Below are 19056 nucleotides of genomic sequence, written 5' to 3'. Positions count from 1 at the left end.
AAATTAATTTAAAAAGGTTCTTATTTTTTTCTTTTTAAAACAAAATTGTTTATCCTGTTGTAGTATATTTTTATATTTATTAGAAGGTTATTAAAAAAAATACCTTTTGGTAAATTCCATTTTAAGAAAAATGCATTTTCTTTTATATATCCCAATGGCATTTGTATACATTTGTGCGAGAGGCTGTGGCAAGAAGTGGAACACTTGTTGAGGAGTGGTATTGCATGAATTGCCATGGCAAGTTCACATATGCACGACTTTCTAAGAAAAGTATACATTAACAAGAACACTTCACTGTAGTGTAGGTGGTGGCATCAACCACTTTCTATCTATCAGAAAAGGGGGAGGGAAAATAAAAAAAATAAAACAAATGGAATATGATTCATACTATTTTTCATCATCATGTGTGTTAAGCCTTTGTGATTTTGTTTCCTTTACAGTTCAAATGTTACTTAGCTAAGAGAAACAAGCAATGTGCCTCTATACAGGTCGCAAGCCTAAATCCAATGCATCTATTTCTCTCAAGCAGAGCCAAAAACTTAACCTATGTTCTTGCATTTCTTCCACCTCTTCTGCTAACAACCTCACACAATCGGCATGGCAATGTGTCAAGGCTCATGGCTCGGGTTTTTCCATAGTTTCCCAGCACACCACACCTTCTCCATGCATGGTATTCTGCATAGGCTACTGGGTCGTTAGCAACTGCCTTCACATACGAGGCCAACTCTTGCAATGAGTTGAATTTTCTACCATCTATGATTGAATGTGGAGGAACGAAATCCATGACATTTGGTGCACCAAAGTAGATTGGAACTGCACCAGAGTCCAAGGCATAGAATAACTTCTCTGTTACATAACTCTCTGTAAAAGTGTTCTCAATGGCAAGAACAAACTTGTAGTGAGACATGGCACAATGTAAATGATCCCACCATTTTGGGGTAACATTGACATCATTTGCGCATTCGGGATAAAGCGAAAGAGCTGCGTCTAGACCACCAACATTATTTAGGCACTTGCCAAATGAATGATGAGGCAGTAAGCTCAGGAGTTTCTTGGCAAGTTCATTCCTTTGAGAAAGACACCGTGATGAAGACCAATAAACAAGTATATCCTACAAATGATAAATGGGGTTATGTTACTGTGAATCCATCTTTTGTTATCTGTGATTGAATAATATATTCTTGATAAATTACTTACTCTGTTTTTATCACTGGAGACATGATAGTTTCGACCACTGTGAAAGAGTGCACCAGCATAGGTTGATTGTACATCATCCTCAGCATGATAACTAATATATATATCCTCTTCACCTGATCTATGTCGGCCAGCTTCAAGATCCATATATACACGAAGTGGTTCTCCCATGCGTCTCTGAAATAAAAAAGAAACCGTAACAAAGTGAGCAATATGCAATATTTATATGTTTTCTCAGCCAAAAAAATCCTAAAAACCATGCAAGACAACCACGCATGAGAAGCATTTGAGCAAGAAACGGTAGACAATAGAAGCACCCTTCACCACAAAAGTAAGGAGATGATTTCCTGGTGTGATTTTCAACTGCTTAAAAAAGTGCTTACTAAAGTCTTCTACAAAGATGATTGTATCAAGCTAATGAACTCAGAAAAGATAGTTGAAACTGTAAGCATGTCTTAACCAGATTTTAAAACACCTAAACCTCAAAGGAATACATGACTTCATATATATATGGCAGTGTAGATATTATCACATCACATTCATACCACCAAATAAATTACGCCTGGTTTCGTGTTTATTTTGTTTTGGTTATATTTTGTATTTTGAGACGGAAGGATCACGTTTCATGAAATAGAATACTTTGAAAACAACTAAACTAAAAGGCATTTTAGTTGTTGACTTACTTAAATCCGATCCCTCAGAACAGAACAATAAGTTAAAACCAGGCTCACAGTTAAAAATATTGAAGAAAAATGAACCCAGCCACAGCCCAAATGGAAAAAAGGGAAATATAATCACCAAAAGAATTTTTCATCACCTATAGTTGCAGTTAGTTAAGTTGTGCAAGGAACCAAGAAGAACTTCTTCTTGCTATTATTAACCCCAGAATGGTAGAGACACAAAGGAACAAAAATGGAAATGTAGCCGTTTTGCTTAAAAGAAAAGGAGCTATTTTGCTATTATTAGCTGCTTTTACCTCTATGCAGCATTCCTAAATAAAATGCATTTCCAACACATAGCAAACAATTACAAAGCTTTCTAGAACAACTACACGAAATCATGATGAATAAATGATGTCGCCAGATCCTACCCTAGCAAATAGTTCTTGCCATGAAATCATTTTGCCAGATATCTATTATATGCTACGACTAGCTTAAGTTCAATAAAAAAGGACTTTAACTCAGTTTTTGAGGCTTCACACAAAATCTCAAATTCAATATCTATTAACCCAATCTTCACACAAAGGCCACATCATACTTCCAGATAACACTGCTTAGAAATGATAACAGAAATGCCTAGGCTTGTTTGTTTTAAAGTAGGGTAGAGTTGATTTTGATAGAATTAATTTTGAATAAGTGAACATAATTGGAATGTGTTTTGATTAATCTCAGATTCTCAGTCATAGATTTTCATTGGAAAGTGCCAGACTTAATATTATAATTTATAACACCAAAACAAACAGGCTTAGTAAAATAATCTGCCTTCCAAGGTGCGAAGGCACAACTTAGGAGAGAACCTTTCAAATTGAAATGTTATTTCCTTCTAGTTATTGACCAACTGTTCCCCATATGTTCTCATAACTTTCTAAAAATCAGATCAATTTAGCTGTTTTTTCCAAAAAATAGTGACAGTCAATGATTTGTGAACATCTCCTTCTATGCTAGCATATTAACACACCATATGTCACAGATCTACTCCAATATCGAATCTTCAAGAGCAATCCAAGATAGATCATATGAAATTATCCCTATCTTGATCCAGTCGTGAAAACTGAAATAAGAAATGACAACCAAGTTTCAAAAGAGCCAACCACAAAGCAGGGATCATAAATCGAACTCTCAGCAATGGCAGGGTATGATCACCCAGATGATTCTACCCGAGATAAAACACCATTCATGTCCTTAATACATTCTCATTTTCCAATCAAAATGCGATTTTGCAAACAAAACTAGCACATCCATTTGCATTCCTACACATTCCAAACAACCATTAGAAGCAAAAACCCACCTGAACCGGAGGCGTGGTCGTTTCAAACAGCAAGGCATCAGGCTTGTCGGCGAGAACAGGCGATTTGGTCCACAAGCAGCTCAACCCACAAGTGCACGAATACAAGTTATCCAAGTTATCAGGAATCCAAGTCCACCCTTTGACCAAGACACTAACATGGTTCAGTTTCAACCCCGCACAGTTTCCAATCTCCTGCAAAGATGCGACCTTTGACTGGTTTAAGGGCACCCCGTTTGGTTTCTCTTTGAAGCGTGCGCAACCCACTTGCGAGTCCCATTTCCTGAAGGCCCCCACCAGATCAGTGAAGGGTTCAGCAGCCTGCGGCGTGATGGGGCGGCTAATGGGAGGGAAAGAGGAGGAGACGGAGGGGAATTGTAGGAAGCCGGAGAAGAAGAGGAGGAAAAAGGTGAAGGTGAGCATGATAGTGATGGCGAAGGTGTTGATGGGTTTGGGAGGGACTGGCATGGTGGTTCTATCCCTCTTTCGGAGAGAGAGAAGACATGGGAATGACTGGGTCGCAGTAAACGATCACGTATCAGTTGTTTCTTCTTCTTCTTCTTTAGTCTCACGTTTCTATGAATCCGTTTGGTGAATTTTTCAGGTCTGGATGAATTTTACATTTTCACTTGCACTAAGAAAGTGACACAATTATTATGAAATTCTCAGAATCATTGTACTTTATCAAAAGAAAATCTTAGTTTTTCCGTAATTTAAATTGGAAAAGTGGGTTTCTTCTGATTGGTTTACTTTTTTAAAAACAAACACTATCAATAATTTTTAAGAGCAATGTTAAGCTAAGTATTTTACATAAACATTCTAGTACAGGAAATGAAAAATTAACTTTCACAAGCTGAAAAACATGTTACTTTTTAAAATCATTTGATATGGCAACTATTAAAATTTTGAAAAAATAACATTCTTTTTTCATTTCAAAAAAATTATATAAATATTTCAAAAATATATTTTACTAACTTAATAAAATTATTAATTATTAAAAGAAGATGGATGCATGAAACGTACGATTTATATATAAAAAATTATGTATTTCATTAATCAGGTATGTATTTAATCTAACGTACACTACGACTATGAAATACTTATGAGCAAAAAGAATGTGAGGTAAGAAATGTAACTCGTGGTAACTCATACAATAAATATCTCTATTTCTTTCCCCTCTTCCATTTTCTCATCTTCTACACTCATACTATAAATATCTTTGACATAATATATTTTAAAATTACTTAATTTAAAGTATGATTTTAGATTAGTAATTTTGAACAGTATTTTAAATTGTATAAACTAAAATAAGTTACACAGTATAAAATATAATTTCAAATTATTTATTTTAGAATAATATTCTAAATTATGTAATTATAATGATGTTATATAATTATTGAATTATCAGAATGTAGGATCTAATTTTTATCAGGTGATCTAGAATATGTTTATTTTAAATTACACAATAAAAATATATTTTTGATAGGAATTTCTCGAATTAAGTGTTTCAAAATATTATTTTGAGTTGATTATAATATGGTATAATCGAAATAGGTGGGTATTTTTTATACTAGGGAGGTGCAGGAAGAAAAATCCTAGATAATAAACCTAATCAGCCCATTGTTGATGGCAAAAAAAACAGAAGATATGGCCCAGACCATTTGCAAACGCTACTTCAGGCTCGTTCGCTAACATCTCTATTTCTTGTTGGAAAAAATATATTAATAACGTGTTATTTAGATATAAATGAAAAGAATAATTATTTTTAATAATAATTATTAAAATTCATATTTATATATATAATATATTTATGAGTTATAATGATTATTATTAAACAAAAAATAAACATATTTATTCAATTAATAAATTTGTAATATTTCTTAATATTTAATATATTTTTAAAAAATTACTTTCGTTTATTTAACTAAAAATAATTAATAATATTTTTACTTGATATAATTAATAATTAATCTATTTAACATAATTAATAAAAATTATATTTAAGGTTAATAACTAATAAAAGCGATTTTCATAAGAATAAATATTAAATGAAATTATTAATAAAGTATTAATATTAATAACAAATCATAGATAAAACTAGAAATATGAAATAGAAGTAAACCAAAGTAGTGTTAATTCTTTCGTCATAAAATAATTTTCACTTTTAAATAGACAGATGACAAAGTCTCGTAGCTTTACCACTGAGTTGTTGCATAATCACCACTACAAGAAAATCATGAAATAAAAATTAATTTTAGAGACAAAAAATAATTAATTTCTATAATGATTAAATTAAAAATCATACTAGAAACTACAAAATTTGTTGGTTTCTAAATTAGTTTCTATTATTGTTAAATAGTTTCTAAATTTGTATTTAATTAACAACCAAAGTTGTTAATTAAATACAAATTTAGAAACTATTTAAGAATAATAAAAATTATTTTTAAAATTATTTTTTTTAATTTTTAAAATGGTGTCTAATTTAATTATTATAATAATTAATTATTTTTTTTATAATTAATTTTTATTTTATGATTTTCTTATAGTTCCTGAGTTGTTTCATGATCATAAAAAAAACACTTATTCATTAAAAAATTTCTCAAAATGAACAAAAGTGGATACCGAAAGATGTGGATTTATTGGAAAAAGGAGGGTGGAAGAAATAAAGTGTGACAGTCTACACTTTTGCAATTTAGAAGGATAAGAGACATTGAGAAGTTTCAAGACACATACATAGTTACTTCCTTTTTTGTGGGATTAGTTTTAGAAAAAGAAAGAAAAAGGCAAGATCTATTTATTTTTCACCTTTTTTACTTTCATTTCTAGCAAGCACATTAACTTTTTGACTTATTATTTCCAATATACTTTATAATTTTTATGTTTTTAAATAAATTCCACTATGAAAACTTTTGGGACCACAATCTTTTAGCAGATGTGGTTATAAATTGCAGTATTTAAATATTTGACATTGTGTGTAAGATGTTATTTAGACTTAAAAGTGGCAACCAGTTAATCTTATACAAAATATTTTATCTTATACAATAATCAAATTCTATTATTATATGTATGATATAGTTTAAATTTAAATTATTGCAAGAATGTTAAACTATACATTTTAGAAAAGTTACACTTGATGCTAAGTTGTAAAATGATTGCAGTGAACTTTTGAATTTAAATTTATTAAAATAATTGTATTTAAGATTTAACAGAGATGTGAAATTCAGATTTTGAATTAAATTAGGATTGAAGTGTAGGAAGATGCAATACTAGTCTATTTTTAAACTTAATTACCAAATAGAAGTAAGCTAAAAATGAAACTATTTATTGTTTTTATATATGCATTGAATAGAATTATTACCTTAATTTCGCAGAGAGAGTTGGTTTTGATAAAGTGTGCGTGAAGACAAGTATTATAAATTTTTCCAAGAGTCTATAACTTTTCGTTTTCTTTAGGGGTTAGTAGGGCTTTGAATTGAGAATCATGTCATGGAACTTGTAACCGAAAAGGACAAAAGGAGAAAATGTGAAGCAAAGGAGGGTGAAAAAAAATCTGGAGAATTCCTGAATAAGTTTCATGCACTGGCTTTCTAGATTAAAGCAATAAAAATTCAGATTTCAATATTTTAAGTAAAGAGTTAAGTAAATTTGATTTATTGAATGCTGGAAAGTGACTATAAGAAAAACCTGGTTAAACCTGTTATTTGTATTAGATTTATCAGTAGTTTTGGTATGGTGACTTTTGATAAACAGAAAGTGATGATAGAAAAATGTAAACAACGATTTTACTGAAGTTGGAGTGAAGTGATCTCAGCAGCATCAATTACTATGTTGGAGAGGAGAAAGATTCGTTAATCTCTCTTCTTCTGTCAAGTTCATCCATCATCACTTGCCGTGACATGGAAGTAGAAACCTTTATTTCAAGTCTTGCTTGGTTAACAAATTTTTTTATTCTCACCAATCATCACACCTAATTTAGCAACTTGATCGCTGCTGCTTAAACAAAATTAATGTGGTAGTGGTTGGTGCTTTGCTACGTTCCCCCAATTAAAAAACATGGTAGTGATTCTCATGCACTCCAAGTTGTAATCAAAGTAGTTTCAAGTGAGACAGCTAGATCTGTTCTCAAAATGCCAAAACCACAAGATTTTGGAAAATAAGTATATTTGCAGACTGAGTTAGAATGTTTGGCTCCACAGTTTATTTTTAGAAGCTTGTCCCATAATTGGTAATCAAGAAGCCTGCGAGTTAATTAGTTTGCTAAGAATTTTTTATCCATGGGTGATTGAGATGAATTGGTGTAAAAATAGGTGCAGTGTTATTTATAAAAATTGAAGGAAAAAGAAGAAGGAAGTGATCCCTTGGGTTGGTGGAATCCAGGCAACATATATGTTATTATTGGATGGATTAAGATCCATGCATTATGCATATGCATGGTAAGTTGAATCACTACATCCCCTGAGAACCCACAGTTACGAACTAATATATAAATAAAGACAGGGCTGGGTCCTGCTTCAACAGGGTTATGTACAGCCACCTCAAACTTTACAATTAAAATGACTGTTATTAGTCATTCATGCCACCAAAACGGCAATTGTAGCATTTCTTGGGACCTAAAACCCTTATACTGACGTCTTCAAACAAAACAAAAAAACCCTGCTCCTTTTTTCCATATTAAAACACTTGGACAAAAAAGAAAGATTATCAACTCATTAATGGAACCCTCCTCCGGTTGCGGTTGCAGCTTTCGCCAAATCCGGCGGTGGAGATGGCAGCAGGATTATGGATAAAATGCCACTCGCCGCAGCCGCCACGGCACCCACCACGAAAGCCGGCAAGTTGCCTCCGCCAAATAGAGCATCCCATGGTCCACTTATCACAGACACCACCATCTATATATACACATAGAGGTTGATAGTTAGTAATGGTAATTCACAATACAATGAAGGAATTGAGTGGAGCAAGATGAAATAAATGTAACCTGTGGTATGACGATTGCAAGATTGAGGACTCCCAGAGATAAGCCTGAAATTTGAACGCAACACAAGACGTTAAGCATTGACTGATTGATTATACATGCACACATCCCAATTCACTGAAATTGCTCAACTCACCTTGGCCTGCCCCTGAGGTGGTGGAGAATATTGAGGCCAGAGCAAAGGGTATGCTGTAAGTAATCTGAACACATGCACAAACAAAAATTGTTAAATGGAAACAACTTTCCTTCTACACGGAAAACCCACCTACGCTGCCTTTTCAAACTTACAACGCAGTACCTATATGCATTAAATACAATCACGATATGCATAAACAGGGACCTCAAACTTTGGATAACTAAAATAATCATATCATTCATTTATTGTAGTAGTAGTAGTACTTTTATAACATTTTTTTAAGTCTTTTATCACATTTATATATGTAAAAAATGAAGTGAGGATAGGGTACAATAAGTCCTCTACCTCAGCAGCTTTATGCCAATATTAATGTACAAGTGACGAGTGGGAAGGTATCTAGCATTTGTAATCAATCAAACTGGCAATCGCAATCAAAAGATACTTGAAAACAATTTGAGTATTGTTTTTTGCAGCGAAAACAAAAACAACAGCCAAACACACAGTTTTTATATCAGGTAGAGTCCAAATAAATATTGTCCACGTAAAAAAAATTGATAGCCCCGTTTTTGTAGTCACAAGGCGTGCCCCAAAGGCCTCCCTGCACTATCTCCCACCAAAAATATTTGAAAAAAAAAACTCCTTCATGCATGGCATTGGCATGCCAACGGTGAGATTCCAACCCCCTTCTAACATTTTTAATAAAAAATCTCCTCGTGATTATTTTTTAAATTTTCTAAAAAATGATTCAATTGAGGGAAGAAAAAGATGAGAGGAAGTTGAAGTTGATTGGGGAATGAGGATTACCGCTAGAGGGACCCCGAGGACGGAAAAGAGAGCCAACGCGCCGGCTTTGACGCCGGAGGGAGGAGGCAGAGGCTCCTGGTGGCCGTTGGGGAGGACAGTGTACTGGCGAGAATGTTGGGCCATCTTGGTGATCAAAACCGTCATGGCCAAACAAATAGCGAGCAAGAAGTTGACGATTCCCCAGAGCCTCTTGACGCCCCCAACTCCACGCGCGAGGACATCGACCCCCAGGGAGGTGGCTCCGAGGACGAGAGAGTTCAACATGAGACCCAAGGCACCGGCGCGGACGCCTCTATCGTAGGCATTTCCTTCTCCAACGGTTCCGCCGTAGACCTCATGGCCCATCCAGTCGGTGTCGAAGAGAAGGAAGGGGAACCAAGCAATCCAGTTCAGACACGTTACCAAGAGAAGGATCCACATGGGACGCTTCAGTTCCCGAAACGCACCGAATAACTGCCCGAAACAGGGCATGCCCCCGCGGGACCCATCCTCTTCCGCTACGTTCGCGCTGCTTTTCTCCGACGACACCCTTTCCTCCTTCACGTAAGTGAGGGCGATGGTGGCCAGAGTGAGGAGGAGCGCGATGGAGAGGAAGAAGCAGCTTTTGAGGTTGGCGCAGTAGACGTCGCAGGCTTTGGTTTTCGTGAAGGGGAAGACGTGGTGGAGGCCGCTGTAGGATCCCGCGGCGTAGCCCAGGACGTTGCCCACGGCCATGAAGAAGGAGAAGAAGGCGTTGGCGTTGCGCGTCTTGCGGTGGTCGCCGGCGGATAGGTCGGCGAGGAGGGCACGGCAGGGGCCCTGGAGCATGTTGTTGGCCACGTCCAGGATCCAGAAGCCCACCACGAAGATGGCGATGGCGCGTGGGCGGGTTTTCTTGGCGAGGGAGTCACCGAACATGTGGCCGAGGTCGGCGGCGTAGCCTATGAGAAAGACGGCGATGGCAACGGCCAGCGCTCCGGCGGCGATGAAGGGGCGGCGGCGGCCGAAGCGGGAAGTGCAGTGGTCGCTGTGGTAGCCGACGATGGGCTGGACCAGCATGCCAGAGATTGGGCCGCATAGCCAGATGAAGGCGGCCCAAGTGTGGGGAATTCCCAGGAGCTGGACGTAGGGGGTGAGAAGGGAGAGCTGTAGGGCCCAGCCGAACTGCACCCCCGCGGCGATGGACGCCACGACCATGATCTTCCGGAGAGGACTGGGCTCCGGCGGCGGAGCCTCCATGTGGAGGGAGGAAGGCTTGGCGAGATTGTTGTGGTGTTTGGTGGCAGAGAGAGGTTCCATGTTGGAAGAAGAGAGTGTGTGTTGTTTAGTTTTGTGTTGTGTGGTTTTGGAGAGTGTTGGGGGGTTTTATAATTGAGGGAGAGAGGAGTTGCATGTAAATATAATGGAGAATCTGTTGGCTTTGAAAATCGATAACTGTGTTACTGTTACTCTCTGTGGATATGGTAATTGGAAACCCAAACCTGCACCCTTATCCGTTTCGGTAAAACTTATAACTCACACTGCTCTCTCTAACTAATTTCCACAACCCAACTTTTCTCATTAAAACTCAACTCCACATTAAACACACCAACTATCAACATAATAATATTATCAAGGACTCATTAATATTTGCATTCATTGTGAAGGAATTAATAAGATTTGAGGAAATTAGGTGGGCTTATGAATCAATGCTTCATATCTAAGTTAATTAGAGAAAAACATAAATCATAGGAGAAGTATATCTAAACTGAACCCAAGTTAGATTGAGTGTGAATAATAGCAATAAAATAGTGTACATATATATTAATAATGAATGCAACGAATTCCAAGATGTATAAACTAAGAATTGATGCTGAAGACTAGACACTAACGTTTTCTACCTATTTATAACACAGAAGCAAATATAAGTTGAGTTCCCACGTGATTTTTGTTGTTGTTGTTGGATATAAGTTGTAAATCCTAGGAAATTATATCTAGTTTAGGATGCTGATACCTATAAAAAGTTGATAAGTTCTTTCTCTTCTCACTCACACAACCATCAATGAAAAATCTATATGGATCAAGTGTTAGGGAACTTGTCCTAGATATCCGAATCATGTAGCTCATTCTAAACAATAATTTCGCAATCCATTACACCAATAAATAAAGTTTAGCACGGTTTCAAATCAAGTAACTGATAACGGTTAAAGCGCATGCCTTCTAATTTTTTTCTTTTCACTTTTCATAAAATAACCAGATAAAGAAAAAAAAAACTCCTCTCTCATATTTTGTGGGAAATCTTGAAAAAGAATCAGATTCGCAAAAGTAAAAATAAAAAAATAAAAAAAATAAAAAATTGAAAGCTTTGATATGAAAGGTTGATCGTAAACCCACCGACACCCTTTGACTGGTGGACCCAGCAACCGTTTACGATGTAAGAAACTGTGCCAAACACCACGACGACGTATTAATGTGATGGCGTCACCCTTCCTCTAAAACAAGACTTTCATATTATTTCATACACTTTTTTTAAAAAGATAAATATTCTCCATGTATTATATATATGACGATAATGGTGATATATATAAGATAAAAAGAGTTGGAAAAAAAAATCAGAGTTGTGTTTATCTTTATATTTAATATAAGGTCCATTCTCTCTGCCTTTAGATTCTTCTTCTTACAAGGGTGATAAGATTTCACACATTTACATGCACTTTGTTCAGAATAAATTGAAGACGAAGGAACACTATGAAAACTCACTTTTTGATCACGTAGGAACATTAGCGAGAATAGCGAAGGCAATAATAAGCTAATCCTAAATAGTAGTGTATTTTTTTTTCTTATAAAAGTTTTTAAGGAAATATTGTAGAGTGTGTATAAATGTGGTTTATCTGGTTGAATTGTGGCAATTAATAACAATAAGTAAGGGTCATTGACTTTGGTGCATTGCATTGAATTTGCATTGCATGCAGAATACACATTGAATTTGAGTTATGTAGGGTAAGATGAGCATCAGAGATGGGATAAGGGGTTGCCTTGGTAACTGTGACCTCTGAGCATCATACCACATTGTGTGTGCTATCTTGGCTCAGAATAAATACTGTCAATTCTAGAGCCTCTATAATGATTCATTTGACCTTTTTTATGTTATAAAAAAACTTCAATTTCAACTTTAAAACAATTATTTAATTAAATACATTACACATATTATACTTTTATAGTTAATATTTTTATAAAGTATCCTATTAAAAATTAAAAAAAATCAAGATAAAAATATATTATTGATAAGATAAATATTATTATAATTACTAAGTTTGTAGTTTATGACAAGTTCTGTCCAGTTTATTAACTCACTCTAGATTTTAACTTAATACCTTTCTTATAATCTCATGTAAGTTTTACTTTTTCATAACAAATTGGATTATTTTTATATAAAGTTCTGTTTGATCGATTCTCATCCCTACTGGCCCTTTCTTAAAAAAAAACAAAGAAAAATATGTAGTGAAAATGTAGATATAGAGTGAGATTAAATGAAAAGTAAAATAAATATTATAAAGATATTAATAAAAAAAAAATTGCTTACCACTATTAGTACAAAGTAGTGTATTTAAAATATAAATGAGCCGCTGAATAACAAAAGAAAGATAATTATTAATCATGAACCACACCAAAAAAAATATAAAGCAAAATAGATATGAATAATTGTCTCATTTATTAATAAGAAAAACTTTACTGAAGTATATATACTTTAATTTTATTTTCTATATTATTCGTTAAGTAGAGTTATTCTTATTTACACATTATAAAAAATTATTAAATTAAGTTAGAGATAAAAAAAATTATTTATATATAAAATATTTTTTATTATTAATAAAAATTTATGAATAATTTTTGAATTGGTATTTAAAAGGTTGTAGTTACTAACTATTTTAATTCTAATTTTTTTAATTAAATTAGTGATTAATTTATAATTTAAAATAATTAGTAAATAATAAATATTAATTTAAAAACTACTTTATAAATTATTAATAATAATAACTACTCTAAATATCAGTAATTTATAAAATAATATTTATTTTAATTAATATGATGAATAATTATTTTTTATATCTAATAATTTTCTTATAGAAATAATAATACTTAAAATTACGTGACAACAAATAAGAATGCCTGCAGTATAATATTTACTCAACATACAATTGAATCTAAGAGACATACCTATAACTATTAGACCCTGCAAATTTTTGAAAGAATTTAGTATACTAATATTTACAATTTCAATAACCAGAATTTGTTAATAATAGATAAATTATAAGGAGAATGCATGAGTAATAATACTATTGTTCTAATTTTTTTTCCCCTATTGTGTGTAAAAATATATAGAAACTCACATTTTTATTTTATTTTCTAATTTAGAAGTGAGACCACTCAAAAATATGATTTATAATAGAGTCTCACTTGTACTTTTTTCTAATATACGTAGAAAGAAAAAAAAACAAGAATAAAGAGTTTGTCCAATAAAAAAATTCATTCTATTCATCCTGCCTAATTTTTTAAATTTAATTCTATTGATTCATATGTTCATATTTTATTTCACAATACGCATTATTCTTTTAGTTTCATAAATTTAGTTATAATTTGAATTTATTATTTAACTTGTATGAAATATATTTATTTTACTTTATTATATTTTTAAAAAATTGATATGCTCTAACAGTATTTTTTTAATTTTACTAATCAACTAATCTTACAATCTGATTTTGTAAACAAATTGATGCATCTCTTTTTGGGTTTACCTTTGTTTTTAATATCAGTTTTGTATAAGGGTTGAGACACTTCAAAAGTATTTTTTTTAATTTATTTATTTTTTATTAATAAAAAAAATAAAATTATTGATGCATAATTTTATAGAAGGACCAAATTAATTAATTTTATGAAGATTAGAAGAGGGATCATGTAGTTTCCTAATTATTTTTTCCGCATTATCTAAAATGTTCTATGATCAAAATTTTCATTCTACTTTTCTTTTTAGTTCTACGAGTGTGACATATTTCTTCCCAACCGACCATCTACTATAATCCCTTTTCTACGCCATTCTCTTACGTGGTTTCGTTCCTTCATAACTCATATCTCTCACTACCATCATTGTCTTTTCAATAAATAAATATATTTTTTAATATAATATATTGAATTTCTAAAAAATATAGCATAACCTTTAAAATAAAAAAAACATTATATATATTTCTCAATAGATTAATTCAGGATATTGATCAGAAGTTAAACCATTTTTTGCTTGACCAATTTGAAGATGTATAATCTGATTGCCAAAATACCTTACATGATCACATCCGAGCAAACAACAACACCTCAAGGTAGCACACACTATATTTTTCTGAGTTTCTTGAAATTCAAATTGTTATATTTCTCTGAGTTTCTTGAAATTCAAATTGTTATGGGTTGCTGAATTTGATGGGGTTATACATGTTATGGAAGAAGCTCAAAAGATGGGCTTACTAATGTTTGGTTGACTGTGATTCTTCTTTGGTTTGTGTTACATTTACTGTTATAAGACTAATGTTTTTTTGATGTTTCGTAATCAATGAAATATTTGTTGTAATTATTATGGAAAAATCAAGTTTATGGTTACTCATATTTTGAGGAAAAGAATGCGTACGCTGATAAGTTGACTAATTTATGATTTATTCATAGAAAATATTTTTATTGGTATAATAAGTTATCATCTAGTATGTTCTTATAATTCTTTATGAATATGTATAATCTACTCATGTATCGTATTTGTTAACATATGAGTTTTGGTTTAATCCTCCATATTTTTGTATTTTTTTTTAATAATATTTTTTTTCATGTAATGACAAATAATTGTTGTTACCGGATGTGTTAGCATAGTTGAGATGTCAAGTTATATAATTATACCTTACATAAAAACTTTTATTTAAAAAAGGTTGCAAGCCCTATAGCCATTGGTTTACACCCACTGTAGAATGAAACTACCAAGAATTAATGGACTCGTGAAGCACACATGAAAGAGATTGCCAAAACCAAACATCAGACTTACGATACTGAGCAAATCAAATCTATGTAAATAAATAGAATTCAGACCCTACCCGTGATTATTAAGTAAAAAGCAACTATCAGAATTTGCTTCAGATTAAATCATGATTCTGACAGTACACAGTTCAATTTGGATATAATTATAGACAACAAAGTTCTCTCTAAATGTTTCACACTGAAGTTGGAAATGATTTTGTTTTAATCAAAGAGTTGATGCCTATAAGAAATATACTGTGATGGAATTATGTATGACTTGTGGTGGCATTATGAGATGAGAATTTGAATCATGATGGAGCTGATGATTGCGAGAGAAGAATATATGGTTGTAAGAGAAGGGAATAGTGTGGACTGAAACCACCATGATTAGGTTTAAGGTAGACAATGAGTGTTGCAAACATTATGATATTGATGTTGGAATTAGTGGTGTCATTTTCCACCAAGCACCCTATTTTATATTTCCTCTTCGCATTTTCACGTTAGCAACACTTAGGATACAAGTGAAAAAGATATGTCAGTATTTTCAAATTAAAATAAGGAAACTCATTACAAACTACAGCATGTTTGGTTAATATTACCGCAAGTAAACTGAAATATATCACCCTTCTGATAATGCAATGTGATATTGGTTTTGATAAAACTAAACTCACTCTGCTTAGGATTTTAGACAGAATTTTAGATGGGATATTTTGGTACAGTGATTAGTTTTTATTTTGTGTTGTGCACTATATGAAGCAGAGAAAGAGCCAAATGGCAACAACTGGAAAACACAGGAGTTGAAACGAAACATAACCTAACTGTTAATGGGGACCAGCTAGGTAAGCCGTGTGAGGTCAATATTTGAGAGATCAAGGGTAGTGCTTGTGACCCATTGTGAAAGGACGTGCCTTTTTCTAGTTGATCTAATTATTCAGATTTGGCATGTGTGTTGACTAGAGAAAACCTTTGTCTGAAGTGGAACAAAGTGCAGTGCAAACACAAATCTGATTCTCTATTTCACTTTCATTTCACAGTGTTAACTATTTTTTTTCATTTGGGACCATACGGAACAATTAAGAGCCTTGTAATTCACTAGTGGACATAACCATTAATCACCTAATTTGTTTTCAAGACGGAGCTAATAGTTTTCGTTCATAAGAAAAAGAGAGAGAAGCATCCATTTTGATAGTGACAAATACATATAGATAGGACAAATGAAGTTAATTCAAGTAAACCCGTAATTTAAAAAAAAATTAAGAAAGTGGAAGAAGAATATGTATATTAAATAAACCACCACAGAATCCAGTGCTTTATGCGAAATGATAAGGTTTTAGGCATGTTGGTGGAAATACCAAAAGTGAAATGACATAAAAAGATTAAAGACAAGATCGGGGAGAGAAGAACTTAATTCACATTCTTACAGGCTTTTAATGTTCTCCATTTCACATCAGTTTCATTGTTCTACCTGTTCCAGTACACAAATTTTCAGTCCTTTCCAAAAAAATGTTTCTGTTTCTTCACTGTTTACACCTTTGTATCTGCATGCATTGATCATGCGCCAAACCATTATATTCGCATTAGAATTCAAGCCTCAGATATAAATAAAAAAAACTCTTTGTGCCACTCTTTTCTATCCATACAGGTAGATATGTTCTTTGCCATATAATTGAATATAAATATATGTATACTCTATATTGATGAAAGACCTTTTGATTCGCATTAAAATTTATAGAATATTTTTTTTTGTGGTCACACCATTGGCAATTTCTTATTTGATCACAATTTGCAGAATGTCTTAAAAGGATGAGATAAATCAGAGAGGGAAATATCTATGAATTCTCAATCTTTTTAGTACTCAATTAATGTTCCATATGACCTTTTTTGTCTGTTCCTCAGACATTGCAATAACTTGTATCCTTTTAAGTGCATATTTTGATCTGACTTTTCACCTCATACACGTATTTATAGTATCTAATTCGAAGCTAAAAAGGAAAACAAAACAAATTATTCTGGCAGTATAATTTTTCATTAAGTTACCCTTTTGTTGGGTCATCATTGGTGGTAATAAAGCCAACCTAAACAGTAGCAATTGCAGTATTTGAAGTAAACTCTATGAAGCTACTGTGATCTTAACCAGTTATTATGCATGTGTCCTCCTTTTCAGTGTTGCATTTTTTATAATCATAACCATCCACATTTGGCTTAGCAAGGTGTTTCCAATATTCTTTTGTGATAGAAGAATCAGTGCATTCTTGTTAAAAACAAGTGTAGTGTGGACAAATAAGCAAAAACTTTAGCCGTATCAGTCACGGGTGTTTACCTTCCAATTCCATGTTCTAACAGCAACCTCGAGCCACGAGAACAAATCCCAGGTCCACAATGCAAATTCTATGGAGCTTGATTCTCTGCCTGCAATGCTTTTTCATATACCCACTTACCCACTTCAGGTTTTTCTCTATGCCCACCTTCACTTTTTCATACCCAATTTTGGTTCATCTTCTCTTTCTCCCACAACTCTTAGCTGCTACACCACTTGCTTAATTAACTTTGGTTTTTCTACACCCTAAACTTAATATACACACTTCAAAACACTTCCCCACAACTTTCTCTTTCCAGACCAAAGTTTTAAATCAAATTTTCCAACACATGCATTTTATTTCATTAATTTATCGTATTTATCTTCACAAAAATATGCCAATAGATAAAACTAGATCACTTTTGATAAGTTCACAATTCAAAAATGAATACAAAATAAAAATTTTCATATTACAATTGTTAAAAATAAAATAAAAAATCTTATTAAAATATGAATTCCCGTGAAAAAGATGAAAAAACTATAAAAAATTGTTAATTGTTCGATTTCACTTATGAGTTGTAAAATTAACATTTTTCTAGATAAAAACAATAAAACACAGACATTTTTTTTTTAATTTCCAATCCTACGTAATTCTCTCAGCGGGACCAATGGTATGTAATGGTAATAATTGGAGTGATGGACCAAACATACCATACCATAGCAAAAAATAAATAAATAAAATTATATATATATATATATGACATGTCTTTTGGCCTCTTTTGTTTGGCAGGATTGACTTTCCTTCCTTAAATTCTGTCACTTTATTAATATTCAAACTATAATAGTAATTAATCATTAATTCCAACTGAGTACACGTACAATGGAATCTAACAGCTTTTTAATAACCCGAAAAATTATTTGTTTTTGTATAATTATCAAATTATTATCTGCTTGATTAGTTATTTTTTTTTCATCATAACAAAGTTCGCTGCTTATGACATTAATTTATAATACTTTTTCAGATTTTTGAAATGTACTCTTTGTTCCTTGACATGCATAGTGGCAATATGATAAACAAAAATTTAAATCATTCTCTAATATTATAATGCCAACATATTATTAAAAAAAGAAATAGAATAAGAGTAAATAGTTATATATTAGTCGTACAAATCATTTTCGCACTCTCATAAATTTATTGACTCCCATAACAATTTCATTAAAAAACCATAGTTTTTATTGGATCACGGTAAAATATGTTTTACGCGTAAATATAAACTAAATTAATCTTATATTAGCAATAATTTTTTAATATAATTGGGAACGAAAAAATAATACTAATTGTTAAACTTAGTAAATTTATATATTTTTTTAATTTTCTTTAGAAATCCTAAACTTGTCTTAATTCAGGTATTGATCAAATAATGTGATATTTTCTTGATGATTATACGAAATAGAAATCAATTTTTAGAGACAAAAAATAATCAGTTACTATAGTGACTAAATTAGAGACCGTTTTAGAGATTACAAAAATTTTGGTTTCTAAATTAATTTCTATTATTGTTAAATAGTTTCTAAATTGGTGTTTAATTAGCAACTAAGGTTTTTGCTACCAATTATTTAGATTTTAAATTTGGTAACAAA

The 19056-nt window shown here is 32.4% G+C and overlaps 2 protein-coding genes across 2 annotated transcripts; both read right to left on the bottom strand.

The window, feature by feature from the left end:
- Positions 1–362: 362 nt before the first annotated feature.
- Positions 363–3856, bottom strand: FUT13 (fucosyltransferase 13). The gene is made up of 3 exons (XM_068634095.2): positions 3202–3856; positions 1198–1371; positions 363–1111 (listed from the first exon to the last, which is right to left on the bottom strand). The coding sequence occupies exons 1-3, from the start codon at positions 3664–3666 to the stop codon at positions 545–547; spliced, it is 1206 nt and encodes a 401-aa protein (XP_068490196.1). The 5' UTR covers positions 3667–3856; the 3' UTR covers positions 363–544.
- A 3705-nt stretch (positions 3857–7561) lies between these two features.
- On the bottom strand, positions 7562–10946 carry LOC137830635 (sucrose transport protein). The gene is made up of 4 exons (XM_068638089.1): positions 9114–10946; positions 8310–8373; positions 8177–8220; positions 7562–8087 (listed from the first exon to the last, which is right to left on the bottom strand). Exons 1-4 carry the CDS (start codon positions 10389–10391, stop codon positions 7908–7910), a joined length of 1566 nt encoding a protein of 521 aa, XP_068494190.1. The 5' UTR covers positions 10392–10946; the 3' UTR covers positions 7562–7907.
- Positions 10947–19056: the final 8110 nt, after the last annotated feature.

This window comes from Phaseolus vulgaris, chromosome 7 (assembly GCF_051622355.1).
Source record: "Phaseolus vulgaris cultivar YP4 chromosome 7, ASM5162235v1, whole genome shotgun sequence".
NCBI lineage: Eukaryota > Viridiplantae > Streptophyta > Magnoliopsida > Fabales > Fabaceae > Phaseolus > Phaseolus vulgaris.
The sequence above is the reverse complement of the archived record's forward strand: the minus strand, read 5'-3'. Positions and strand labels throughout refer to the sequence as shown.